At 32.7% G+C, this 27,085-nt stretch overlaps 7 protein-coding genes across 11 annotated transcripts in view; 4 read left to right on the top strand and 3 right to left on the bottom strand.

Moving 5' to 3' along the window:
- The window catches only part of LOC143193813 (uncharacterized), a 108,906-nt gene extending 107,121 nt beyond the window's left edge, over window positions 1-1,785 (bottom strand). For 3 of the 4 annotated variants that reach the window (XM_076400216.1, XM_076400217.1, XM_076400213.1), the window contains exons 1-2: window positions 909-1,057; window positions 45-812 (exon numbers count right to left, since the gene is read on the bottom strand). In XM_076400216.1, the coding sequence (XP_076256331.1) occupies window positions 45-475 (431 nt within the window). In that variant the 5' untranslated portion in view covers window positions 476-812; window positions 909-1,057. Of the gene's footprint in view, window positions 1-44; window positions 813-908; window positions 1,058-1,659 lie in introns of those variants that run through there. The other variant, XM_076400215.1, reaches the window with a different exon arrangement.
- An 809-nt stretch (window positions 1,786-2,594) lies between these two features.
- On the top strand, window positions 2,595-3,766 carry LOC143193819 (activating signal cointegrator 1 complex subunit 1). Its single transcript, XM_076400224.1, has one exon. The coding sequence runs from the start codon at window positions 2,704-2,706 to the stop codon at window positions 3,757-3,759; it is 1,056 nt and encodes a 351-aa protein (XP_076256339.1). The 5' UTR covers window positions 2,595-2,703; the 3' UTR covers window positions 3,760-3,766.
- A 45-nt stretch (window positions 3,767-3,811) lies between these two features.
- asf1 (histone chaperone asf1) lies at window positions 3,812-5,097 on the bottom strand. The gene is made up of 4 exons (XM_076400225.1): window positions 5,022-5,097; window positions 4,622-4,952; window positions 4,401-4,516; window positions 3,812-4,350 (listed from the first exon to the last, which is right to left on the bottom strand). Exons 2-4 carry the CDS (start codon window positions 4,728-4,730, stop codon window positions 3,973-3,975), a joined length of 603 nt encoding a protein of 200 aa, XP_076256340.1. The 5' UTR covers window positions 4,731-4,952; window positions 5,022-5,097; the 3' UTR covers window positions 3,812-3,972.
- On the top strand, window positions 4,902-13,827 carry LOC143193816 (protein zyg-11 homolog B). The gene is made up of 10 exons (XM_076400222.1): window positions 4,902-5,261; window positions 5,299-6,409; window positions 6,470-6,748; window positions 6,808-7,085; window positions 7,144-7,402; window positions 7,458-7,710; window positions 8,324-8,545; window positions 8,607-8,691; window positions 11,537-11,761; window positions 11,862-13,827. The coding sequence occupies exons 2-9, from the start codon at window positions 6,292-6,294 to the stop codon at window positions 11,657-11,659; spliced, it is 1,617 nt and encodes a 538-aa protein (XP_076256337.1). The 5' UTR covers window positions 4,902-5,261; window positions 5,299-6,291; the 3' UTR covers window positions 11,660-11,761; window positions 11,862-13,827.
- A 420-nt stretch (window positions 13,828-14,247) lies between these two features.
- LOC143193817 (protein zyg-11 homolog B) lies at window positions 14,248-17,447 on the top strand. The gene is made up of 9 exons (XM_076400223.1): window positions 14,248-14,306; window positions 14,439-14,573; window positions 14,628-14,912; window positions 14,972-15,243; window positions 15,302-15,560; window positions 15,619-15,871; window positions 16,467-16,688; window positions 16,754-16,838; window positions 17,235-17,447. The coding sequence occupies exons 2-9, from the start codon at window positions 14,456-14,458 to the stop codon at window positions 17,301-17,303; spliced, it is 1,563 nt and encodes a 520-aa protein (XP_076256338.1). The 5' UTR covers window positions 14,248-14,306; window positions 14,439-14,455; the 3' UTR covers window positions 17,304-17,447.
- Window positions 17,448-17,896: 449 nt separating this feature from the next.
- Window positions 17,897-22,283, bottom strand: LOC143193822 (protein zyg-11 homolog). The gene is made up of 4 exons (XM_076400226.1): window positions 22,118-22,283; window positions 19,721-19,845; window positions 19,510-19,650; window positions 17,897-19,460 (listed from the first exon to the last, which is right to left on the bottom strand). Exons 1-2 carry the CDS (start codon window positions 22,281-22,283, stop codon window positions 19,832-19,834), a joined length of 180 nt encoding a protein of 59 aa, XP_076256341.1. The 3' UTR covers window positions 17,897-19,460; window positions 19,510-19,650; window positions 19,721-19,831.
- Window positions 22,265-26,880, top strand: LOC143193815 (protein zyg-11 homolog B). 2 transcript variants are annotated; one of them, XM_076400220.1, is made up of 9 exons: window positions 22,265-22,392; window positions 22,890-23,038; window positions 23,094-23,381; window positions 23,441-23,718; window positions 23,776-24,034; window positions 24,091-24,343; window positions 25,597-25,818; window positions 25,879-25,963; window positions 26,636-26,880. In XM_076400220.1, the coding sequence occupies exons 2-9, from the start codon at window positions 22,921-22,923 to the stop codon at window positions 26,780-26,782; spliced, it is 1,650 nt and encodes a 549-aa protein (XP_076256335.1). In that variant the 5' UTR covers window positions 22,265-22,392; window positions 22,890-22,920; the 3' UTR covers window positions 26,783-26,880. The 2 variants fall into 2 exon arrangements, with proteins under 2 accessions (XP_076256335.1, XP_076256336.1); XM_076400221.1 differs by lacking the exon at window positions 22,265-22,392 and adding an exon at window positions 22,759-22,838.
- Window positions 26,881-27,085: the final 205 nt, after the last annotated feature.

Genomic DNA, 27,085 nt, shown 5'->3' on the forward strand with positions numbered 1-27,085 from the left:
ATATAAAATCTATGAGTCTAAAACAACATTTCAAACCAACTCACCTCACACTTGGCTTAGGTGATGGCTGAGGACTGGCACTGGGCTTAGGCAAAATGTTCAGATGAGGTTTCAATTTGATGATATTCTGAGCCTGAGATGTCTGAATGGGCCTTGTTATCAAATTGTTATGGATGATCTGCATAACCGGGTAGTTGGGTTGGGGAGTAGGTGGTTTCAAACTAGGTGAAGGAGACTTAAGGCTGGCCGGAGAAGAATAAGGAGATTGCGGATAGCTGGGGCTCGGGTTCGAGTAGGCCGGAGACATGCTAGTGACCAGTTGAGGCTTTTTCACCAAGTTCAAATTATTGGAACCCACGACAGTGCAGTTGGTGCTAATGTTTTCGTACTCAATCTTTTCTTGCTTGATTTGAAAATTCGAACTTTTCGGAGATTTACACATCTTCTGAGTCGATTTATTTGGGGCTTGAGACATTTTTCACTTCACTTGATTCGTCTCGAAACTTTATATCACCGGATTTAAGTACATTTTATTAATATTTACACCTGGAATGTAATACTATCTTATATGCACTATTCTCATTGTTCTGTGGTTAACTGTAGGAAAACACAAATCACTAACCGAACTCAAATAAAGCCATTTTTTCGTTGCTTAAATAAAGGACTCGCAAGAAAATGGGCAACATTATTTAACGAACGGCGAAAAAGGCATCTTGAGGTAGATTTTAGTTTCAACGCAAACAGTAAATAGTCAACGCACCACTACTAAACGAAACAAAATAGTCTTGCAATTGTCAAATCACAGTTTACACCTGAAACAAACGAAACAAAAATGTTAGTCCAAACATAACCTATTCGAAAAACGGGAATTTCTCAGCATTAACCGCCATTTTTAGATCAAAACGTACCACGTAACGCTTATTCACCTTACAACCGAGTGAATTAGTCATAAATCAAACAGCGATACACCGGTTTAAGTTTGTTTATAAACAAAATTTGCAAATTCGCAACAAGATATCATTGTGCCGCCATCTTTTACATTTTACGATGCTCCTTTTTTTCTTGTCCCTTGTTCTTACGATCGGCAATCAAAGCATTCCCCCACCCCAGCCTAAAAATGGACCGATCCATCACCTTGAATATTCCCCTATTTTGATTTATCGACAATATTTTCATATTCAAAAACGACCGCCGAGATGCCGATGAATATTAAAAAGTTTTTAATAAATATCCAGTGATTACCATTAATAAATTTTCAACGCCCACCATTTCAAGATATATTAATGGAAATAAATCAACAAAAAGAGGTGGGGGAAACAATGAAAGTACAAGAGTGGGGAGTCAAATCTAGGCCAAAAACTGAAAAACTGCGATTAAAGAAGCGATTTGCCGCTAATTTGTCTATTAATTAATTAAAAAGTCATTATTAATTAATTTTACGATGATTGACAGGTAATTTGATATTTGATATAAAAAATCGATACATAAGTAAGGTTACAAGGTGAGGGCACGTAAAAATCCACATATTCTAAATATAACAAGAGCCTAGATCCTCATTTTAAAAAATAAATCACTGTTTTCGTGCCATTTCTACGTAGAAATAGCGTAGGAATCCTGTCTACCCGACTTTCGCTGGTAAAACGATAAAATTCTACGTACCTTTTAACAATTTTCACATCACGGGTTACCAACGGGGTATACTGTGGCGAAAGCAGGGAATGCCGCTACCTGATTGGTCAGCTGGCAGCGTCATATGATACACAAAAAAATAACATTCGCTTTGAGGTTAGCATCTGTTTGTTGCCATTCTCGACCTTAATTCCGTATCGCTTAAAGATGATCCCCTTATAATCCGGAAATGAGGCTTCAAGAATGACTTGATACTGTTTTTAATACTAATCATTTTTTTCAGAACGGAGGAGGAGAATTGAAATTCCACTCGTGGCCAATAATATTCCAGGAGGCTCAACCCAATTTTTCTATTTTCATTTCATCAATTAATTCTCCACCTTCTAAATAAATCCCCCTTTATTAATCGTTATAACTAGGCGATAAGTACAATTAATCATTAATATTGTCAATAAAAGTTACATTTATATTTATTTTTAATCTCGAAAAGAACTATATCGTTGACAATTACGTAATCAAATAATCAATGTATGATATGCAAGGTACAAGCAATCAATAACGAGGCGTTTTTTTTTGTCAATAGGTCAATTTCTGGTGACATCTCCCAATAAAAAAATAGTTCGAAATTTTTACAACTCTTAACAGATCGTAAATCCTCCCTGGACGTGTTACTTAACGTCAACAAAATTACATTATTGACAAAAATCTGGTTTATTGAAAAGTAAATATTGATACGTCATCAATGTCCCGTCAAAGCATAATCTTTAGGTGGGGAGAGACAAAGAAAACGTCGCACTTCCCCTACATCCCCACTCTTAATGCGTCAAAATGACGATGAAACCCGATCGTCATATCACTTAACTCTACCGTAAACTAAAAGGAACACGATGGCTATTGTGGGCGGATATTGGAAAGATCTCTTTCTGATTCCTGACTTTTACTCCCCGGTTACGTACGATAAGGATAGGTGAATACGTAGTTTCGTTTAGAGAGAGACGGAACGAAAACAAACAACACTGCGGTTATAACCTTACTGAATTGTTTCTCTAAATAGTTCGGGGCGATTTACGAATCATGTCGAGGAAATTATTGAATTCGAGACCGATAAAAATGTGGATCGACGGAAAGGTTTTTAACATACGCAAATTTAAAAACATATCATCAAGTAATAAATGTATAGAGGGCGACAACGATGAAGAAAATAAAAAATTACTTGAAATTAAAGAGGAAAACGGGCGATTTTGTGCCAGCTTTCGGCTACCTAAACTTTACTTCACTAAGATGGAAAGTCTACCTCAATTCGATATCAGTAAAATAAGTGAAGACACAGAAACAGAGATTTTGTATCCGTCCGCGGAAGATGGAGAGATCTCTTTTAAAAGTGATAATGTTCAACAGTTGATTCAAGCAATAAATCATATCCATGCTGCGGTCGCTGAGGTGAGGGAGAGGAATATGGCGATGCAGTTCGTTTGTATACCGTGCCTGAACAAAAACGTGCAAACCAATTTCGAGAACCTAAAACAAGAACTTCTGGAAATGGAATCGGAAATTCTAGGCATGCACGAAAGTATTTTTATGTGCCCGAAGAAATTACACGTCACCATTGATGTCTATTCGTTAATGGATGACCGAGAACAAGCGGAAGCCATCAAGGCTCTCAATGATTATAAAACTGAGATGGAAAAAGTCTTGGAAAAGACCGGCCCCATAAAACTCGGCATTCGTGGATTGAGTTGCATGAACAATAATGCACGAAAGGTGGACGTGTTATACGCAAACGTTAAAATGATGAACGAGACTGAAGAGCACAATCTTCAAAATATCGTTAATGACATATCGAAACACTTTTTTGATCGAGGTTTGGCGAGGAAATATCAAGACAACGTCAAGATTCACATGACAGTCATCAATACAAAATACCGGAGGGAAAACGGAACCCCCAAGAGGAAGCTTAGGTATAAAAGGCAGAGCATCGACGCTACAAAAATACTAGAAAAATACAAAAACTATGATTTTGGTCATTGCAATTTTGACAGTCTACATTTATCACATATCACTTTAAAAGGCGAGGATGGTTTTTACAAACCCATCGCTATTGTTAACTTGGAACCCAATAAAGAAATATAGCAAACAACTTTCTACCGATCGTTTTAAGTTACCCCCAATTAAAACAATCCAATTCCAATAACAGTTGTATTGATCAATTAATATTAGAAGAATAACCAGAAACAATTAATTAGCTACTGAGTGAAAAAATCTAAAATATATATAAATTGCTATAAATTAGTGTTTCTTGGCCATCTACGTGTATATACAATAACACCATACAAAAACTTAATGTTAAGAGCATTCCATGGTTGCCCAAGAGTTTGAATTGTCATTGAAACTGGGTATTTGATTTTGGCTAAGGTCAGTCTGTGGAGTTTCTACACTGGTCTCTACGTTATCCATGGTGGCGATGGGTTCTTGGGCATTAGGTTCTTCCCAGTTAATTTTGAATCTGGTTACACGGGGCTCAGATGCCAGTATATTTCTGGTCACTTTGTCAAACTGGGGTGGACTGGGTAGGTTTTCTCTTAGCTCTTGATCACTATATTCATTATTTATAAAATATCCTACTCTAATGAATTCTTGACTTCTATATGAACAGGTTAATAAGACAACGGTAACACCCAGCGCGTCGTTTTCAGGAATTCTGGAAACATTTGGCGGATCAGCCTGAAAAAAACTTATTGTACAACTACTTGACGTAAGTAATGGCTACGGACCTGGAAAACAAACATATGTTTACCCTCTGGTATAGGACCAACAAACACTGAATCTAAAACTTGATCGTACTCCTCTGATTCTGCCGAACCCACATAAATCATTTTCCATTCCAAATCTTCAAAAATCAAAAAACTATATAAGAAAATACCTCAATCTCAATGACCATAATGGTTTTAACTTGACGCTGTAATACACAACTACGAATATGTAGATAAAATACCTTCTTTCAACTCTTCAATACATTCAAACGTTATCTCAAACTGGAAAGGATTTAAAAATGGACTGGGGTTATCCATAACGGTAATATTACAAAGCTGAACTTTTGCCATGTCTTGAAGACAAAAAATAGGATTATGTATTTAGGTTAACAAATTTTCGATAACAATAATCTTTTAACGTTTCACTTATTATGCTTATAATCTAAAACTTTTATTTATAGTAAAAAATGTCTGATAAACAGAATGTGATTTTTTTCTAGAAACTAAACGTTCCTGGGACAACAGAAATTTGGGCGCGAAGATTTCTTTGGAATTGATACTGACACTACCAACCTGAAAAAAACAACGTTTACCAATATAATTATATATATTTCAGAAATACTTTAAAAAACTATAACTAACTTTTGACAAGCGTTTTAATAATGACATTTAACATACTTCGTGTGTTATGGGAACAAAAAAGTAAAATTAAATATTTGATATATGTTAATCTGAATATCCTTTTAGTGTTGGATATAATCGATATAATTGAAAAATCGTTTTTGAGAATCGAAAGATAATAAAGATTGTTTTAGGCCCATGCATGCAAACCATAATCATAGAGTATAGAATATTAGAGTACTAGTACTTTTTAAATGAATGGTACATATTATTCTATGGCCATAATATGCATTAATAGAATATATTTTAGTTAATATTATATGCTATTAATATTATATAATTTTAATGCTTTAATACAAAATGTTACAGCCAAAATATACCTTTTTACAATTTACTTCTTACAATTAACACTGGTCTTTTTTGGAAATTTTACTGGAAATATTTTATTCTAATTCTGGATATTATTGATTTAGTGATATAATTTCAAAAACAAATAGAATATAATCTATACAAACAAGTTGTGAACATGGGCTATGAATATCCAAATATATCCAAATTTTTATTAGTTGAAATACTTCCATATTTTTTCAGAAACAAAAAATATATATATTTTAAAAATAAAAAACATTTAATACCTATTTAGATTTAGTATATTTTTGTTCCTAATTGAAGGGTTAATTAAAAATTTCAATATATATTACCAAACATATATCAATATTTTTTAGTATATCCAAGACTAATTATCGATATTTTTAAAGTTAGGGAAAAAACTAAACACTAAACCAGAGTTGATATGGCAACATTGGGACATTTTGAGGCCATAAATTAAGGTGAAAAAATTTTTGGATAAATTTCTATTTAAAATGAATTTTTTAAAATAGTTATTATTTTAAAATTGTAATATTTGAATGCTATCAATATAACTTTTATAATATGACAACAGTAATTGAAAAATGTAATAAAATCGTAATATGTTAAAAAATCTTGATAGTAACAATCGATATTTCTCGATAATCGAACAATACTAATATTTTAGACAGATAATTTTTTTTCTATGTTTATATATTAGCAATATGTCTAAACTGTATTAGTTTACGTGTTTAGTTCTTTATAGTGTTTAGATGGTTTATAATCATCAAGTACATAAGTACAGTGCAATTTTTATAGTGAAAAACTAATATCTATTTAAATAATAATTAGTCGATGTAACACTTATTTTTGCTGTGTTCTTACTAGTATTAAACCTTGATTGTGCATAGTTTTTTGTTACTTCAGTGAAATTTTTATAAAAATGTACGAAAGCCCCATTTCTTTAAAGGAAACATGTTTAGATGTTATATGCAATAACATCTATACTTATATAGGACATCAGACCATAGCAGAAAATGGTTTGACAACAAATAAGAAAGGTAAGAAAGTAAACATCTTACAATCTATTTACCGGTTTTTTAATGTAATAATTTTTTCAGGCTGTGATGATGAGCGCACTGATAAGCGGTACAAATTCAGGGATTCCGATATATTTTTGGTAAATACAATGTCCGAAAGATTAATGGAGAAGATGTTGGAAAAAAGGATCTTATGCGACGCAACTCTTAACATATTTTCCTCCCGCAATACCATATTAAAAACAGTAAAAATAAAAAATTGCAAGGTGACGAAAGGTGGACTTGAGATCTTGAAGCAACATAAGATTATAGATTTGGAAATTGTTAATTTGAAAAATGTGAGCTTAAGTGATATTTTAGGTTTGTTCTTCGGTGATTGTGTTTAATAACCTATATGTAATGGCAATTATCTTTTCTAGACTGTTTAGGTGACTGGACCCTTCAGAATTTGGTTAAGGCAAACTTTGCTAGATCTACTTTTACTGATACATTTAGATACTCCTTTGTTACAAAGTTGACAAGTCTGAAGTCGCTGAAAAGTTTGAATTTATCATATACTGATTTGAATCAATCAACTTTCAAGACTATTTGTGAGAGTTTATGTAATTTGGAGCATGTTGATATATCTGGCACCCAAGTAAGGGATCTAAAACCTTTGTGTCTGTTATCTGAAAAGCTTGTAACACTAACGATTTGTGTAGGTATTTTGAAATACAGCTTTTGGCTCTATAATTGAATTATAATTCTATATGCAGGATTCAATTGATGCTATTGAACATATGATATTGACTTTGAAACATTTGAAAGCATTGAAGTTACTTGATGTGAGTTTGTCCAGAGTCCAACTTGATGCACAAGAGTTAATTGTTATGAGACCGATTATTTTACAACTTCTCAACAGAGAATCTCTTATACCAAATCTAACTTCGTTAAATATATCTGGCTGGAAGGAAGTCGTGCACAGGGAGTCGCTATTGACGTTCATTAAAAACCATCCGAAGTTGACATTTTTAGGTAAGTGAATTTTCAAAATTTTTTTTTCGTTAAATTATCATTGCGCTATTTTTAGGTATCGTTTTAAATGACGTAACACTTGAATCTGCTTTTTGTGATCCCACGGATTCGAACTACGTGCACAACATAAAAATAGCAGGTCTGGGCAATGAAGAGCAAATAAAAGTTACCCTCCAATGTTACAAAGAGGATGCTAAATATGTTCACAAGGCCCTAAATCATTTGTTCCAATTGACAAGTCCATTTTCTAAAGCCAGACCGGATATTCTTAAGCTGGTGTTGTCACTGATGGAAGCCCATTCCGAGAGGTAAATAATTCACGTTAATAATTCACAACTTACTGTACAGTCACTCCCTGCCTTTTATTATAGCTTAATACTAGAATCTTCAAAATCAGAAAAAATATGATAAACTTATTAAAAAAAATTAAGTACTTTATTGTTTTTTAAATACAAAAAGTCCTTTAAGTTTATAATTTGCAAAAATTGTTTATTTAATCTATATGTAAAGCGAAAACTTCGAAAACCTTTTTAATAATATTGTGAGTACGATAGAGCCTAAAATTTGGCACTGGCCGAACTTTGATATTTATTTTGTAAAGGGTAATAATCATTGCATATATTTTTTAAATTTATTCTATTACGTTAGTGTACTAATTCCTCATTGGCTGGTTTATGTTTTTTACCTAATTACATGATGTACTAAAATGTGATATTAATATTTTAATGAAGCTTAATTATATGTATTATTTGACAGTTATATGTTAAGTTTTTAAATCCTGTTTATCTGATTTTTTCGTAGTATAGCGACAATTTTTCTTACCGAACATTCAACCTTCTCCATCATCATCATATCTAAGACAAGATAATGAAAGACGCTGAAGGCTTCGATCATTGAAATTTGAATGAATTCATGTTGTAGGTCGAGAGTACAAATTGCGGCCACGGCTTGCTTCTTTGCTTTAACCAGAGGCGGTCAAAGCAAAAAAATACACTTGAAATTGTTGAGCGAGGGCGTAAATCTAATTCTGCATGCTATGGAGTCGTTCCCTGACGAATTGGATCTCCAGAGGATTTCGCTCTTCACTTTATACAATAGGTGGATACTCCAAGAAGCCCAGTTTGATCGGCATCGATGCGCGAGGTAGGCTTTGTATGTCGACAGAAACAAATGAATTAACTTATGTTTCGTGTTTTTTTTCTAGGTTGGTGGTGCATACCTTGGGGAGTTTTGAGGATGCTGGCATAACTAGGATGGCAGAAGCGATATGCGATATATTGTCATCAAAAGTGAGTAAGAGCGTGATACGAGACTATCATTTTGGGTTAATTATGTCAAAAGGTTCGCTGGGACCATATTTCAAATGCGCCAGGAGCAGAAAATTCAAATAACCTACGTAATCCCATATTCAAAAAATGACATTAAAGTGAATAACTAAGCTGTTAATTTCCAATCTGTCTGACATTTGTTTACAATTCTGTCATTTGTCAGTGTCTTCTTCAATGTGCCTTATCAAGGTGCATGTTTGTGTGCTGTCTTTGTTCATGTGTGATGTGTTCATGTTTGTTTATATTTTGTTCATTTATGTTCAGCATAAATAACAATATATCTGCAATGAAATATTATGACTAATAAAACTTAATCAATTTTTATTGTGACATTTACCATTTTCCATCAACATTTATTATCTTAATACTAATTTTATTATCATCGTGTCATGGTGACCATTCTCCCATGAGCCTCCCTTGATTTTATTATATGCTTTTAAAAATGTTATTCTTTTAAAAGCAATATCAATAAGTATTTGGTTAGAGAGGCAATCTGTTCTGTCTAGCATCAGCATTTTTAATCCCTGTAATAATGAGCCAAATGAAATTTATCAAAACAAGCAAAACCTTCAAATGACGTTTGTCGGTTTATAACCTTCTGTAACAAATGTTTTGAAGAATTTTGCATAGGTTCGAACGTATTAGACAGCATTATATCTCTTTTCAGCTGGAATAAAATGAGAAGGAAATACATTAAACATTTTGATGACGTATGTTCACTTCAACTTTGGAAGGACTATATATTTGAGTGTGTAGTGTAGCCAATTTCTATGTACATAAACTTGAAATATCAAATCGATTTTTTCAAAATCGGTATTCACGGTTCTGACCTATAATAATTAGATAAATTCGGATATTCTGACTTTTTATTACAGTTCAGTATTTAGTTGGATGATTTCAGGGAGATTTGTTTTCTACATAGAAACAATTTTAAGTCGAAATAAAAATTTCTTTGATTTTAATATTGAATCTAAAACTCTTGATATCAAAATCAAAATAGTCATCAAAGAAAATGTCTTAGCAATATTAAAATTATTTGATCTCAGCTAGCTGCCATAGTAATTGTTCACTATACCAAAGCAGAAGTATGTGGGTTATTCCATTATAGAGTTTCATATTAACCTTAAACCGTGGAACCTTAAAAACGAATTTTCCCATTCAGCTCTAATAAAATATGGAATTAACTTACAACTTATTGTTAATTATAATTTATTTATAGTTCATAATTAACTGGAATTTTATTTTTGCTAAATTCGGGAAATTCCCATTTTTTTAATTTCTTATGAAATTAATAATGTTTAATAAAAATAAGTCTTTCATTGTGTTTTATTATATTTGATGGAAGGATTTTCGGTATTTCCACAGTTCGGGGTTCGGATTGGGCTATATTCCGACATCATTCTGTCTCTTTCTTCCTTTGGTAAAATAAGAAGAGAAAATCTCGCAGTTTAAAAGGAATTTTACATTTTTACAAACTGCATTTGGCAATATATTTGACATCCTCTATGACGTGCATTATACGCGTTATTAGAAGGACTTCATATGAATATGCATAAATATATAGATACTGTTACGTTTCTTTTGTTTTCATTCATGTGTTTAAAACCTCAGTTACGAACTTGTGTTTATATTATTTTGTTTAAGTTATTTGGTGAAGATGAAAGACATATTAGTACATTTGAGCAAACAATATCGTACTTCTCATCGAAATACGAGGCTTTATCAATGTTTTATTTTTTAATTATAATGTAAATAGGAATTACCAAAAAAAGAATAGAAAGCCTTCTATAATAAACATGAACGTCAGTTCTGATGGACTTCGAAAATATAAAATTATGTTTAAAGAAAAGATTGGATGTTGCCAAGTTTATGTACACTATATTTTCTATGAACACAAAAATCCGTACGAATTGGCAACACTGCAGACTGAAATGACTGAATGTTGAGTTCAGAGCATATTTAAAATATCTCCTATGGCTCTCATACTCATTTTTGATAGCAATATGTTGTATATGTCGACTGACCTGCAGTACCAACCTAAAAGAAATACGAAAGGCAATAAGTTAGTTCTTTTGTATCGGTCGACCTACGGGCCTAATTCGCGTAATGACTCCGATCAAACTCGAACTGGAGTATCCTATCAATGCATAAAGTGAACTGCAAAATATTCTGGAGTTAAAATTCGTCGGGGAACAACTTCTTAGTAAGATTGACGCCCTTGTTAAACGATTTAGAAAGTATGTTTTTGGTGAGATCGCTTCTTATCGAATTATAGAGGCAGGCTGTGGCCGCCATCTGTAATCCCAACCTACAGTATGAATTCATTAAAATTTCTACAATCGAAGCCTTCAGCGTCTTGCACGATCTTGTATTAGTTATGATGATGTTGGAAGCGAATGGTTCGGGCTCTGCGCCAAGATTCGGCGAATGCGCCGTAGTGCGTTCGGTTCCTCTTAGAAAGTTTCAGTCTCCAAAAGTCATTCGACGGTTTTCATCATTTGGTTTATAACTATACTTTTCATAATGGCCTGTCAAAATAAAATGTCTTGCCGAAACAGTTTTCGACGCTGTCCGTGCAGTGTTGTTTGTTTTCTTAAAAATCAATATTTATTGCTAAAATAATATGTACCCGTCTGAGCGTTTTTTAACAAATATCAAATTATTGTAAGTATGGCCAGTAACATAAGAAACAAAATTATGACAAGGAAGAAAGTACGAATAATATTGAAATCCAACTTGTTTGAACATTATAGCACGAATGTATCATAAAATTCTTATGTTTATACAACTTGTCTCCTATTTGTAGATCATTGAAGGGATTTCAAACATTTCGAATTCTATAATGACTATGAAATATCCAAAATCATCAGAAGTTATATTCCGACCCAAGAGAAAAAAAGGTGTATGTGGAAATTTCACTATGATGTAGACATAATAAAACCATAAATTAAGAATATTACCTTTATCTGGTGACATAAAATTTATAAAAGGAGTCATCAGTCAAGAATAGAGACAAGAATTATATAAATGGGTAAGAATTTGTATTTACTGCATGGGGTATAGTTATATTCTAGAAATTTAATTACTGTTTTGAAGGTGAAATATTTGTTAACTGTGTTTAAATTATTTAGGACAGAACAGCTAAGTAGCCTAACAAGCGCATTTGAGCCATAACTTGGAAAAAATTAAGGAGTAGCATCTTGAAACTGTAGTGATATAACTGCTGACAAAAGAATAATATATGTGAGCATCCATCCTGTATCAGAAGAAATACCGATAACAGCAATCTGAATTGGTCTTTACAAATACTATGGTATTCCTTAGAAGACAAAAAGTTTTTACAGAATTATGGAATTCACAACACTAAAAGAGAAAACACTCAAGCCCCGCCCTCAATCAAGGATCCAAAGATGGAGCCGGACGTATAAAAACCCCGACGCAAATACTCGACGGTCTTCAGCGGACAGGACCGATCCCAAGTATAAATTCTCCAGACTATCTAGAAAGAGCACTCTCTAAACTCACTCTAAATATTCAATCAGCCGAAGACAGAGCTACTAAAACAAGCAGCCCTGAACCTTTTCAATTTAACCTTCCTAAAGAAATAAAATAACTGAGGATAAACGCGTGGCACAATGCGCAATCAGAGAAGTCTGGGACAGGGTTAGAGCCTGGAATGAGAAGAAATGGGAATCATTTCTTCAAAATCTAGGCAAACCCACTGACCCAAATGACCTCTGGCGCGCCTCCAAAAGCCTAATGGGGAAAAATTCGAACGCAATCCCCCCTCTAAAGGCCGATTCCTCTACGGACATCGCCTTTACAAATCCGGAAAAAGCCGAGCTCCTCGCTAATTCATTCGAGAACCAAATGAAATGCAATCCATCTCTTGGCCAACCTCACATACATTGTCTGTCAATAATAAGTGATACTTTCCTCTCTCCTCTCTAAAGAGGAAAGACTTTCAGTCAGTTTATTTCCTGAAGAGTATAGTATCTCCCAGAGACCTTCAGCTCTCCATAACACGTCTGTCTTCTAAAAAAGCTCCAGGCCCAGATGGTATAACAGAAAACCGTCTGTAAAACCTCACTAGCAAGAAACTATCAGACCTTGCTAACATGATCAACTCCATTCTGAGGTTATAGCATTTCCCAAAGAACTGGAAACATGCGCTTGTCGCTGTTATTCCTAAAAAGAATGCCAAGTCCAATCCATCTGACTACAGGCCCATCAGCCTAATTAGTTCACTCTCCAAACTTGCCGAAAAAGGGGTATTACACATTTTAAACAACTTCACAGATGCATATCAAGTAATCCCGAACGAACAATTCGGTTTCCGTGCCAAACATTCATGCCTTCATTGAAGCTGCCCGCATCGCATCAACCATCCACCAGGCATTAAGAAAAGGTCGAAAAACTGGAGCCATCTTCCTAGATGTCTCCAAAGCTTTCAATCAAGTATGGTACCAAGGTCTAATATTCAAAGCGAAAATATGGTAGCTTTTTTGTAAAGAAGCTAAAAACGAAGTTGTTGACTAGCCCGGATAATGGGTGGTTATTTTTATACGTTTGATGCATTTTAAAATGTTTGCATTGTTCTACGAATTTTAAATTATAAATCTTTTCCCAATTGCTATTTTTTGCATTTCCAAAACTTTCATATATGTTGTGAACAATAATATATTGAAAAATAATGTTCGGACAATACTTGGCAAACTTAATTTTTTTATGTTGTTGGTTAATTGAGATTGTTATTAAACAAATTTCCTCTCACCAGTTGTGAAATAGTTTTTCTATATTTGACAAATTTTGTGCTACAGAGGGTTAATAAATGTAATCCCCTTTAATTCAATGGAAAATAAGAAAAACAAATCATATTTTTAAGATATTTTATTTTTATACCTCGTTTTTGATAAGTGGCGTCTGCAAGATTCAAAATTAAATATTTTAGAATACAGAATATAAGATTCTAGCAAGGAAAATATAAATATTTTAATTTTTCATTTTTTTATAACGATATTATTGTTATGTAATTTTTCAAAAGCTTGTAGGAATAATTAAATTAAAAGGAAATAAACTATATTCTCGAAACTAAAACCTATGTCATTCATAACCCCGCCAATATGACACACCCTCGCTCAAATTTGTTGGCCCGATCCGCGGCTGCAAGGATAGCATTCTGCTCATAATATAGACAGACTTCGATTTCAAATTTCGATGTTTTGTATAAAGAGAATTTCTATGAGCTCTATGTTGGTTTTATAGTTATGTTCGTCGCTGAGCACTGAAAATTATACGACAAATAGGGATTCCGCAAAAATATCGATATATACTTCTATAAAAATTTTTTGAAAAAATCGATATTTTTGACCAATATTTTTTTAAGCCGATATTTTTTGAAAAAAATTAAATATACTTAAACATAAGATCGATATAAGATAATATCTATGTCTATTATATATACATACAATTTATCAATATCATTATTGACAGATTCTGTTTATAAATATGTCCGATCGAGTTTTGACAGTCGCATATTTAGTTCTTTATGGTATTTAAAATATAATTAGCAATACGTAAGTACAGTGCCATTTTTACAGTTAAAAACTAATATCTGTTTAGATATAATAAGGTGAAGCAACACCTTTTGTTTTTGCGGTTTAATCACTAGTATTATACCTTGTTTATCTATACTTCTGTTACTTCAGTAAAATTTTCAATAAAAATGTACGAAAGTCCCATTTCTCTAGAAGAAACATGTTTGGATGTTATATGCAATAATATTTCCACTTATATAGAACCTCAGGTCATAACAAAAAATGGGTTGACAACAAATACCAAAGGTAAAAGTAAACATCTTACATCCTCTTGGTTTTTTAATACATTCATTTTTTCAGGGTGCGATTGCTTTGATGAGCGCAGTGATAAGCGGTACAAGTTCAGGGATTCCGATATATTTTTGATAAATAGAGTGTCCGAGAGATTAATGGAGAAGATGGTGGAAAAAGGAATCCTATGCGATGCTACTCTTAACATATTTTCTGAGCTAAATACCAAATTGAAAACAGTAAAAATAAAAAACTGCAAGGTAACGAAACGTGGACTTGAGATCTTGAGGCAACATAAGATAACAGATTTGGAAATTGTTAATTTGAAAAACATGAACATTGAAGATATTTTAGGTTTGTTCTTTAGTAATCTTGTTTAATAACCAATGTTTAATGACAATTATCTTTTCTAGGCTGTTTAGGGGACTGGTCCCTTCAGAATTTGGTTAATGCAAACTTTGCTAATTGCACTTTTGCTGATGAAAGCTACTCTGTTACAAACTTGACAAGTTTAAAATCTCTGAAAAGTCTCAATTTATCATATACTGATTTGAATCAATCCACTTTCAAGATTATTTGTGAAAGTTTAGGCAATTTAAGTCAACTGAATATATCAGGCACCCAAGTTGGGGATCTAAAACCTTTGTGTATGTTATCGAAAAAACTTGTAGCACTGTCACTTTGTGTAGGTATTTTAAAATACAGCTTTTGGTTCTATGATTTAATTGTAATTCTCTATACAGGATTTAATTGATCCTATTGAACATCTGATACCAACTTTGAAACAGTTGAAAGCTTTGAAGTTTCTTGATGTGAGTTTGTCCAAAGTGCAACTTGATGCTCAAGAGTTAATTATTACAAGACCAATTATTTTGCAACTTCTCAACTCTGAATCTCTTATACCAAATCTCATTTCATTGAATATATCTGGCTGGGCGAAAGTCATAGACAAGGAATCACTATTGATATTCATTAAAAACCATCCAAAGTTGACATTTTTAGGTAACTGAATTTTCAACTTTTTTTTTTTTTCATTAGATTAGCACTGCCCTGTTTTTAGGTATCGTGTTAAATGACGTAACATTTGAATCTGCTTTCTGCGATCCCACGGCATCGAACTATGTGAACAATATTAAAATAGCAGGTCTGGGCAATGAAGAGCAGATAAAAGTTACCCTCCAATGTTACAAAGAGCACACCAAATATGTCGAAAAGGCTCTATATCATTTGTACCGATTGACATATTCGTTTTCTGAAGCCAGACCGGATCTTTTTAAGCTAGTGCTGCCAGTGATGGAAGCCCATCCCAGCAGGTAAATAATTCACGTTAAAAATTCATAACTCACTGGTCTATTTCAAAATAAAAAAAAAATAGATAGTTTTATAAACTCCGGAAAAAGTAATCTATTTTTTAAATAGGCAAAATCTTAATTACATGATGAAATAACATGAAATAAAAATTTTGATGAGACTAACATAATTAATGTTTCTTAATTATATATATATTTTTGATACAGTTAACTTAATAAATAACTTTCGTTATGCATACAAAAGAATACATAATACATATATTTGAAGGATTAGTTTAAATATATTGAAATTATGATTCCAAAAGCCAAATTATATGATTTGCGTATTCTAAAATGTATTCTCGTTATTTGGCTTAATACTATATAGTGTCTGATCTTGGAGATCCTAATTTTTCAATTTTTATATTATTCCTTTTTTTCTCTGATTTTTTTTATTATAGCATGATTAAATCATCTCTAAGACTAACACAAATATTAGTAAAGAACAATTTTTCTTACCGAACATACAACCTTCTCCATCATCTTATCTGATTGATACAAGATAATGCAAGACACTGAAGGCTTCAATTATGGAAATTTTAATGAATTCCTACTGTAGGTTGAGAGTACAGATGTTGGCCACGGCCTGCCTCTGTGCCTTGACCAATGGCGATGACAGCAAAAAAATACATTTAAAATCGCTGAGCAAGGGCGTCAATCTCATTCTGGAAGCTATAGAGTCGTTCCCGGACCAATTGGATCTGCAGAGGATTTCGTTGCTCGCTTTATACAATAGTTGGATACTCCAAGAAGCCCAGTTTGATCGGCATCGTTGCGCGAGGTAGGCACTTGTATGTTAAGCGAAACAAAAGAACTAACTTATCGCCCTTCGGGTTTTCTTTCTAGGTTGATGTTGGATATTTTTTGTAGTTACAAGGATGCTTACGTGAATGAGATGGCAGTCGCGATATGCGATATATTGTCATCAAAGGTGAGTATGAGAGTTATATATAGGAGACGGTCAAGAAGTTGGCCGAAACTATTTTTCGATTTTTGGTTCATAGAAAATAACGGTGTTTATAAACTTGGCAATATCGAATCGATTTTTTCAAAATTAATATTCATGACACTGATTTTAGAACTTCAAATGAAATCAACTTGAGACCTTAAAAAAATTCTCATCAACTTGATCAAAAAAATATTCACTCAATCAGTTCTAATTAAAATATGGCATTAACTTACAATTTATTATTAATAATGAATTATTGTTGCTAAAAAGGATGGAAAATACCCAATATACTGGACCAGTATAACATACTGGAAATAAAATTAAGTCTTTCGTTGTGTTTTATTGTATTTCATATAACGTTTTTCATTATTTTCGCAGTATGGGTTTCTGTTTGGGACATATTTCAACATATCACACATCGTTCTGTCTCTTTTTCTATTAAAATAAGAAGCAAAATTATCTCCGAGTTTAAAAAGAATTTTATCGTCTATGACGTCCATTGGCTACATTATTGGAACGACTATATGTGCATATACGTAAATATATGGATAATGTTACTTCGATGTTGAAATATACTGTATTTGACCTCAAGTTTGTATTATTTATTTGGTTTTCATTGATGTTTTTAAAACCTCACTTAAGAACTTTTATTTAAGTATCTAGAGTTAAGCTTTTCAACTAGTTACTCTAAAACACTGATAATTGACATCGTATTATGATGAATTATTTATCAATGAGAAACTTTGATAAATAATTGAAAAAATACTTGCCATCCAAATACGAACCTGTTATAAATGAAAACGTCATACATAACCACTACTAAATTAAGATATTGATCATTTTAATTGCGCATTCGCTCACGTTGCCCGTCGAATGCTATATTCCTCTATAGTCTATACAAAGTAACAGTAAACCGCGTAATCTAAATTTATGACGTCAAGACGGTGCAATGTTGTCGCATTTAACGTTGACATTTTATCTATTTCAGTTTATTTTAGCTTCCATATATAACCTTCTAATATAAATAAAATAAACAAAAATGTTATAAAACAATTTATTTTAACAAGACAGTATATCTAATGTATTATTATCGAAGGACTTAACTATCTTCTAAACTACCTATAGTACCACTGGAGACTTAATCTACCTCATTAATAATTGTACATCCAAGGCATACTTTATTCATTAGAGAACTTATTTACCACTTGTTAGGCCTAGTTCTTATTTCCTTCGTTATCTTGTCAAATCATTATATCACTGTATTTCTTCTTAGTTTCTTCATTACTATCTGTGTAGATTTTTCTTGTTAAAATTAGATTTTATCACTATTCTCTCTAATGCATTTGCCATATATGCAAAATAGTATTCATTTTCTCTTGGTATAATTAGACACATATCTATGCGCATAAAGATTTACTCTACAATTACATTTTCTACAATTGTCATATATTAATTATATACTCACCTTTAGTCGTTTCCACTCTCATCACTCTGCCTTGGTATTGTCAGCATTGAATCATAATCCCACATCCAGAAAGTTTCATTCAGTCACTGTCACATTCTGAGCCACTATTCAAGTCAATAACTAAGCTATTCATTTTCAATATAACACTAGTTTACAATTCCACCATTTGTCAATGTCTTCTTCTATGTGTCTGAGTTTATCCAAACCGAAGGGTCTTATTGTAGAGAGTGAATTGCTTTCCACATATTCAAACAGTTCCTGTCTGTATAATTTTATCCTGCGTATCTACTGTAGTAATTCTTTAATCATAATCATCCCATAACAATTCGGTTTGATTGAATGCACGGTGATAGGAAGTGGGACGTTACACTTTGTAACCATAATATTCAGCCATCTGATCTGCTGAGTATCTTTTTTCAGGTCTATTTCTAAATTAGTAAATTGGATAAATGACAATTAAACATTTCATTCATATTTACCAAATGACAATTTAAAATACTTCATTCTTTAACATCGTGCGAAGATCAATAAAGGCTGGTGTACCACAAGGCAGTGTTCTTGTGTATTGCTGTATCTCCTATACACCTATGATGTACCAGTAACAGAACAAACTACAATGGCCGCCTTTGTGGATGACACATGTGTATTAGCAGTTGGCAAACGAAACAAGAAGCTAAAGAAAAACTTCAAGAGGCAATAAGTCATGTCAATGCATGGACAACTATGGGGCTGTGCCTGTGCAACAAAGATTCCAGAACAAGATACTAAGGGGTATTGTCAATGCCCATTGGTATGTAAGTGACCAACAGAGACCTGGGAGTGGAGATGGTGGCAGACAAGATAAGAAATGTTACAAAGAAGTATGAAGAACGGCTTAATAACCACGAAAACGTCTGAGTAATCTAGCCGCTAGACCAAAGTGGAATACTGAGAAGACTTAAAAGGACTAAACCTTTTGAGCTAGTGTAGTACAATGGGTTAAAACCAGTGCACAGTACTTGTTGTGTGTTGTAACCCCTTTTCATTGACTTGTGTTTCCTTTACACTCTTTTTATGAGCGTTTTGCCAAGGGTGGTCTTATATCCCTCAAAGAGTTGCATATCCCTAAGTTTTCTATGGATACTTTCCAACAATTGTATCTGAAATAACTGTATTAAATTATTATTATCTACAAAAGAAAATACTCACCGTTTTTATACATCTCATAAGTTTAATCTTGAATAACATCAAGGTATCCTGATACTTTCTTTCGGGTGGATAAACAATTATATCGTTTCTCTTTAATTTACGTGATTTTGGTTATAGTGACCATATTAATATTCAGTGTAGCTGCAACACCATAAAATATTTCCAATAGAAGCACCAGCAGCTTAATATTTAATTTAGTACCAATACTTACCGCTCTAACGCATTCTGCTGGTAAGAATACGCCCATTACCTCTATTCTGTTAAGTTATTGATGAGAAGCGTAATTTTTTTCTAACTGAATATTTATTTGGTCTCGGTACTTTCAACCAGAGTAATCTAAAATATTAAGCAGCGATTTTAAATTTATGAAAACCGAATGCCGATTGATTGAAAACCAGTTTATATCTTGTCACATATATTTTGAAAAATTTTGCAGACGCTTGATAACCGAACGATTTTGCAGGCTAATTCCGTTACATGTTGGAACGTATGAGACAGCATTGTATTTCTTTTTAACTGGAATAAAGTGAGAAGAGATTTCTTAAATTAAAACGAATTTGCACACTGCAATAGGCAATACATTATACATCTTGATGACGTAAGTTCGTTTCTACTTTAGATACACTATAGTTTACTTTCTTGTAGTCTTAATTTTAATGGTGCAGCTGTAGATTTTATTTTTTAATTATAGAATAGAAATAGGAATCATCAAAAAAGAATAGAAAACCTTGTACAATGAACATTGAACGCCTGATTTGACGAATTCTATCTGATCTAGAATCAAGAAGGTGAATACCAATTTTGAAGAAATCAATTCGATATTGCCAAATTTATATGCAGCATATTTTCTATGAACACAAAAATACATAGAAATTAGCAACACTGTAGACTGAACTGTAACAGGTCAATTGAAAAGTCCAGCGTGACACATAGATGGCGCTATTAGAATTAACATATGTTTTTTAGTTAGCCCTAACCCTCCGAGTTTCCGGGCACTGCCCCAGGAAAATCAACCATCAAGGGTTGGTATGCTAAGTTTAGACGTGGTGAAATGAGCACCGAAGACGGTGAACGCAGTGGACGCCCAAAAGAAGTTGTTACCAACAAAAACATTTTTAAAAATCCACAAAATGATTTTGAATGATCGTAAATTGCACGTGTACATCATATCATGCACGAATATTTGGGTATGAGAAAGCTCTGTGCAAAGTGGGTGCCGCGCGAGCTCACTTTTAACCAAAAACAATTACGAGTTGCTGATTCGGAGCAGCGTTTAAAGATGATCAAGCGTAATAAAGCGAGTTTTTGCGTCGATATGTGATAGTGGATGAAATATAGCTCCCTCATTTCACTCCAAAGTCCAATCGACAGTCATCCGAGTGGACTGCATATGATGAACCCACTTCAAAGCGTGGGAAAACGCAACAGTCGGCTGACGAGATTATAGCGTCTGTATTTTTGGATGCGCATGGAATAATTTTCATTGACTACCTTCAAAAAGGAAGGACCATCAACAACGACTATTACCTAGCGTTATTGGACCGTTTGAAGGGCAAAATCGCCGAAAAACGGCTGCATTTGAAGAAAGAGAAAGTGCTGCTTCACCAAGACAATGCACCGTGTCACAAGTCAATGAAACCGATGGCAAAAATCCAATTGGACTCGGAAACATTGCTTCCTCATCCACCGTATTCTCCAGATCTGGCCCCCCAACGACTATTTCCTGTTCTCAGATCTCAAAAGAATGCTCGCTATAATCAGTGTAACACCCTTGAAGGGAATTTATGTTGAGTAAAAAAAAACTAATTTTGCCAAAAAAATGTGTTTTACTGTGGTAGGCCGGGGACTTTTCAATTGACCTGTTATATTATTTGAATTTTCGGTCCTGTAATAGTCTCATATGACTCTCATACATGATGCGTTCATCCTCGAAGCTGCAAGAAGCATCCAAAATCAACCTCGAAAAAAAAAATTAGATTAAAGCTCCATAACACCTTAATTATTAAGAAACATTTCAGAATATAAGACATGGATATGATTAGAAGATGACCAAAAGATTTACATAGAAACATAAATTTAGATTATATTTCAAAACTTAATATATAACTGTCAAAGAACTATATCAAAAATACATATAATTAAGAGGTGTCAATTATGTTATTGTTTCATTAAAAATATTATTTCACATGTTATCTCATCATGTAATAAAGGTAAACAACACAAGCCAGCCAATAACAAATTGGTACATTAAGGCAATAGAACAAATTCAAAGAAATATAAGCAAAATTATTACTCTTTATAAAAAAAGAGACCTAAAATTTCGGTCAATGCAGTCGTACCCACCATATTCCTAAATGGAATTTTGTGAGTTCTCCATTCACGCATAGATTAAATAAACAATATTCCCAAATCATAACGCTAAACGACTTTATGTATATAAAAAAAGTAAAGCACTTTTTTCCTGTTTTTCAAATCTAATGTGACAGAAATATATAAATAATTTTAATATTAATAAATCATCAGTTTTTGTTTATCTATAGACAAGAACCTTCTAGAAATGTTATAATATGCAGTAGTAATTTAACTGCACAGTGAGTGAATTATTTACCTGCCGGAGTGAGCTTCCATTTCCAGCAGTACCGACTTAAAATATCCGGTCTGGCTTCAGAAAACGAACTTGTCAATTGGAACAAATGATATAGCGCCTTTTGAATGTAAGAAGGGTGCTCCTTGTAACACTGGAGGGTAACCTTTATCTGTTCTTCATTGCCCATACCAGCTGTTTTAATGTTGCGCAGATCGCACAAACATCGACGTGGACAATCAAAAAAAATCAATAAAAAACACCTAATTGTCGTTAAGATAACAAAAATGCAATCAAAGGTGAATGTTTAAGAAATATATTCAACTTTTTCGACATCCCTTATATCAATATAGGTTGCAAAAAATATCGACTTTTTTTCCGATATATCGATATTTTTTAAAATACCTAAGTATCGATATTTTTTCTCGGTGGCCGACTGATGTAGACGACATGAGAGGCATGGATGGCGAGGTCTTTTACTGTCGTCTAACAGACGACTCTCCTAGTCTCACAATTAACACTGAACTTTTGTTGAAAATTTTGGTATATTTTATTTTAATTATGAATATTAATGATACAATCGATATGTAGGGATAATCGAATAATACTAATATTATTGACAGATTCTGCTTATAGAATATAAATATGTCAGAACTTTGACAGTTGCGTTTTAAAAAGGTATTTAAAAATGCCTAAGTACAATGCCATTTTTACAGTGAAAAAATGATATTTATTTAAATAATAAGTAGGTGTTTTTACGGTTTTATCACTAGTCTTAGGCCTTGATTCTGTTTAGTTCTGTTACTTCAGTGATACTTTCAATAAAAATGTACGAAACTCCTATTTCGTTAGAAGAAATATGTTTAGCTGTTATGTGCAATAATATTTTTGCCTATATAGAACCTCAGATCATAACAAAAAATGATTTGACAACAAATATCAAAGGTAAAAAGTTTCTTACAATCTGTTTACCAGTTTTTTAATGTAATCATTTTTTCAGGGAGCGATTGCTGTGATTGTGAGCGCAATAATAAACGGTATAAGTTCAGGGATTCCGATATATTTTTAATAAATAGAGTATCCGAAAGATTAATGGAGAAGATGGTGGAAAAAAGAATCCTATGTAATGCTACTCTTAACATATTTTCTGAGCGCAATACCAATCTGAAAAGAGTAAAAATAAAAAACTGCAATGTGACGAAACGTGGACTTGAGATCTTGAGGCGACATAAGTTAACAGATTTGGAAATTGTCAATTTGAAAAATGTGAACATAGGTGCTATTTTAGGTTGGTTCTTTGGTGATTGTGTTTAATAGCCAATATTTAATGGCAGTTATCCTTTCTAGACTGTTTGGGGGACTGGTCCCTCCAGAATGTGGTTAATGCAAACTTTGCTAGATGTACTATTACCACTAAGTTTAGATACTCCTTTGAAACAAAGTTGACGAGTTTAAAATCTCTGAAAAGTCTCAATTTGTCATATACTGATTTGAATCAATCAACTTTTAAGATTATTTGTGAGAATTTAGGAAATTTAGATCACCTTGATATATCAGGTACCTGGATAGAGGATCTAAAACCTTTGTGTTTATTATCGGAAAAACTTGTAGCACTGTTGGTTTGTGTAGGTATTTCAAAATACAGCTTTGGCTCTATGATTTAATTAGAATTCTCTATATAGGATTTAACTGATGCCATTGATCATCTGATACCAACTTTGAAGCAGTTGAACGCGCTGAAGTTACTTGATGTGAGTTTGACCAGAGTCAAACTTACTATACACGAGTTCATTATTAGAAGACCGATTATTTTACAACTTCTCAGCACGGAATCCCTTATACCAAATCTCAATTCGTTAAATATATCCGGTTGGGAGGAAGTCGTGTCCAGGGAATCACTATTGACGTTCATTAAAAACCATCCAAAGTTGACATTTTTGGGTAGGTGAATTTTCCAATGTTTTTTTTTCATTAGATTATCATTGTGCTATTTTTAGGCATTATTTTAAATGATGTAACATATGAGCCTGCTTTCTGCGATCCCACGCCATCGAACTGCTTGCGCAAAATTAAGATAGCAGGTCTGGGCAATGAAGAACAGATTAAAGTTACCCTCCAGTGTTACAGAGAGCATTTTAAATACGTTGAAAAGGCTCTATATCGTTTGTTCAAATTTTCAAGTTCGTTTTCCGAAGCCAGACCGGATATATTTAAGCTGGTATTGGTGGTGATGGAAGCCCACCCTAGCAGGTAAATAATTCACGTTAACAATTCACAACTCACTGTGCTGTCGAATCACTACTGCAGTCACTCCCTGCATGTTATAATAGCTTAATTCTAGAAGGCTGTCGTAGAAGATTCCTGTCAAAATAAAGAACAAATACATTTATAAATACTTAAATTTATATATTTTTGTTATATTATTGATTTGAACGAACCAGAAATAAATAAATATGCATAAAATCTTTTAGGGTTATGAGTTGCGAATATTGTTTATTTATTATATATGTATAAAGGAAAACTTCGAAAACGTTTTAAGAATATTGTGGGTACGGCGGAGTTTGACGATACGTACGATGAAGTTAATTTGACATTGGCCGAATTTTGACATTTACTTTTTAAAGGGTAATAATCAGGGCTTCTTTGAATTTATTCTATTGCTTTAGTGTACCAATTTTACTGTGTATGTAGACTTTTTGGTCATTACTCATATTCCTGTTTTATATTCTTATATTATATTCTGAAATATACCTGAATTATTAAGGTATTTTGGAGCTTTAGTCTTAATTCTTTTATATTTAATTAAATTGTAAATAAGTCAATCGATATAAATTACCAAAAATCAAGATTCCCTTAACTTTGTAGATAATACAATTTTTGTCTCTATTAATCCAGATCTACTTGATACAAACTATTTCACGAGAATTATCCAGTCATACGCAAAATGTAGAAAGTCCTAAATTCTTAAGTCTTCATTATATAAGTTAACACCTTTAATCTCTAAATTATGAGACCGTTTTGTTTGACAAAAGACCACAGAGTATAAAGATATATTCTGAATTTCTTACATAATATACCAGTATTCTACGTAAAGGAAACTAAGGATTTTATATTTTCTTAATTTATTTAGACTCTGCGTCAGAGGTACGATTAAAATGCTGTTCCTGTGTGATTGTGCTGTGCTTTTGTGATGATCAATAAGTAACTTTAGTTATGAATAAAAAATACGTAATACATATATTTGAAGAATTAGTTTAAATATATTATTATTATAAATATATATTATGGTTACAAAGGCTAAATTATATGATTTGCGTATTCTAAAATGTATTCTCATTATTTGTCTTAATACTATATAGTGTCTGATCTTGGAGATCCTAATTTTTTAATTTTTATTATTTCTTCCTTTTCTCTGAATTTTTTATATTATAGTAAGCATGATTAAATCATTTTTAAAACTAACACAAATCTTAGTAAAGAAACTCCACCATCTTAATCTGTAGGTTGGAATTACAGATGGCGGCCACGGCCTGCCTCTATGCCTTGACCAGAGGCGAATTCAGCAGGACAATACATTTAAAATATTTGAGCAAGGGCATCACTCTCACTCTGAATGCTATGGACTCGTTCCCGGGCCAATTGGAACTCCAGAGGGTTTCGTTGCTCGCTTTATACAATAGTTGGATACTCCAAGAAGCCCGGTTTGATCGGCATCGTTGCGCGAGGTAGGCTCGTACGCCGACCGAAACAAAAAAAAACTTATCGCCCTTCGATTTTTTTTGTAGGTTGGTGGTGGATACTTTTTGGCGTTTCGAGGATGCTAACATGATTAGAATGGCAGTCGCGATATGCGATATACTGTCATCAAAAGTGAGTATGAGCGTAATCATTGTGGGTTAATTGTGTCAAGAGGTTGACTAGAATCATATTTCAAATACACCCAGATGAGAAAAATCAAATAACCCACATTTCAGTCTGTAGTGGTGCCAATTTCTATGAATTTTATGTCATAAATATTATCATAGAAATATGACAATATCGAATCGATTTTTTTTCAAAATCGATATTCACGGTACTAACCTCATATACATTGATAAATTCTGATGTTCTTACTTTTTATTACAGTTTAGTGTTCAGGAGATATGTTTTCTAGATAACAATTTTTAATCAAAATAAAACTTCAATCAAAGAAAATGTCTTAGCAATATTAAAATTATTTAATCTCAGCTAGCTACCATAGCAATTGTTTACTATACCAAAGGAAGAGTATTGAGTACTCCACTTTAGAACAATTTAAAAACGAAATCTCTCATCAATTCAAACGAAAAAATATTATTACTTAGCCCCCATGAAAATATGGAATTAATTTACAACTTATTGATTATTACAGTTTATTTATAATTAATAGTTAATTGAAATTTTATTGAATATAATTGTAAATTCCGAAAATACCCAAAATGTTGGTTTTTATGAAATGATTAAAATTAAGTATTTCGTTGCGTATTATTATATTTCAAGGTACGTTTTTCGGTATTTCCACAGCTTGGGGTTCAGTGTGGGCCATATTCCGACATATCAGGCAACATTCTGTATCATTTTCACCTGGTAAAAGAAGAAGAGAAAATATCTCCCAAGTTTAAAAAGAATTTTAGATCTTTACAAATTGAACACGTTCGACGTCATCTATGACGTGCATTGGCTGCGTTATTGGAAGGACTATTTGTGAATATACGTAAATATATCGATACTGTTACTTCGATATTGAAATATACTGTATTTGATCCCAATTTTGTATTGTCTTTTTTTGTTTCCATTCGTGTTTATAAAATTTCACTTACAATTTTTTTAATCCTACCCCTGATAGAGACCGAATAAATTCAGTTTTAGAAAGATTAAGCACGTTTACTATAATATAAAAAATTGAGAGTAAAAGAAAGAAGAAATATTATACAAATTAAGTCATTAAAATCTCCACTATCATCAGACACTATA

The sequence above is a fragment of the Rhynchophorus ferrugineus genome, unplaced genomic scaffold (genome assembly GCF_030347505.1).
Source record: "Rhynchophorus ferrugineus isolate W39M unplaced genomic scaffold, kcgeb_rfMv2 rfM3, whole genome shotgun sequence".
Taxonomy (NCBI): Eukaryota; Metazoa; Arthropoda; class Insecta; order Coleoptera; family Curculionidae; genus Rhynchophorus; species Rhynchophorus ferrugineus.

What these genes read in the sequence shown, in the direction of transcription:
- LOC143193822 (XM_076400226.1), bottom strand. Translation starts at nt 22,283, where the DNA reads ATGGGCAATGAAGAACAGATAAAGGTTACCCTCCAGTGTTACAAGGAG.
- LOC143193815 (XM_076400220.1), top strand. Translation starts at nt 22,921, where the DNA reads ATGTACGAAACTCCTATTTCGTTAGAAGAAATATGTTTAGCTGTTATG. An exon ending in TTTGACAACAAATATCAAAG is followed by an intron (nt 23,039 to 23,093) that starts GTAAAAAGTTTC and finishes TCATTTTTTCAG; the next exon opens with GGAGCGATTGCTGTGATTGT. An exon ending in ATGGAAGCCCACCCTAGCAG is followed by an intron (nt 24,344 to 25,596) that starts GTAAATAATTCA and finishes CTTAATCTGTAG; the next exon opens with GTTGGAATTACAGATGGCGG.
- LOC143193817 (XM_076400223.1), top strand. Translation starts at nt 14,456, where the DNA reads ATGTACGAAAGTCCCATTTCTCTAGAAGAAACATGTTTGGATGTTATA. An exon ending in TTGTAGCACTGTCACTTTGT is followed by an intron (nt 15,244 to 15,301) that starts GTAGGTATTTTA and finishes TTCTCTATACAG; the next exon opens with GATTTAATTGATCCTATTGA. An exon ending in GCGATATATTGTCATCAAAG is followed by an intron (nt 16,839 to 17,234) that starts GTGAGTATGAGA and finishes TTATTTTCGCAG; the next exon opens with TATGGGTTTCTGTTTGGGAC.
- LOC143193816 (XM_076400222.1), top strand. Translation starts at nt 6,292, where the DNA reads ATGTACGAAAGCCCCATTTCTTTAAAGGAAACATGTTTAGATGTTATA. An exon ending in TCCGAAGTTGACATTTTTAG is followed by an intron (nt 7,403 to 7,457) that starts GTAAGTGAATTT and finishes CGCTATTTTTAG; the next exon opens with GTATCGTTTTAAATGACGTA. An exon ending in GCGATATATTGTCATCAAAA is followed by an intron (nt 8,692 to 11,536) that starts GTGAGTAAGAGC and finishes TCCTATTTGTAG; the next exon opens with ATCATTGAAGGGATTTCAAA.
- LOC143193819 (XM_076400224.1), top strand. Translation starts at nt 2,704, where the DNA reads ATGTCGAGGAAATTATTGAATTCGAGACCGATAAAAATGTGGATCGAC.
- asf1 (XM_076400225.1), bottom strand. Translation starts at nt 4,730, where the DNA reads ATGGCAAAAGTTCAGCTTTGTAATATTACCGTTATGGATAACCCCAGT. An exon ending in TATTGAAGAGTTGAAAGAAG is followed by an intron (nt 4,517 to 4,621) that starts GTATTTTATCTA and finishes TGATTTTTGAAG; the next exon opens with ATTTGGAATGGAAAATGATT. An exon ending in AACATATGTTTGTTTTCCAG is followed by an intron (nt 4,351 to 4,400) that starts GTCCGTAGCCAT and finishes AGTTTTTTTCAG; the next exon opens with GCTGATCCGCCAAATGTTTC.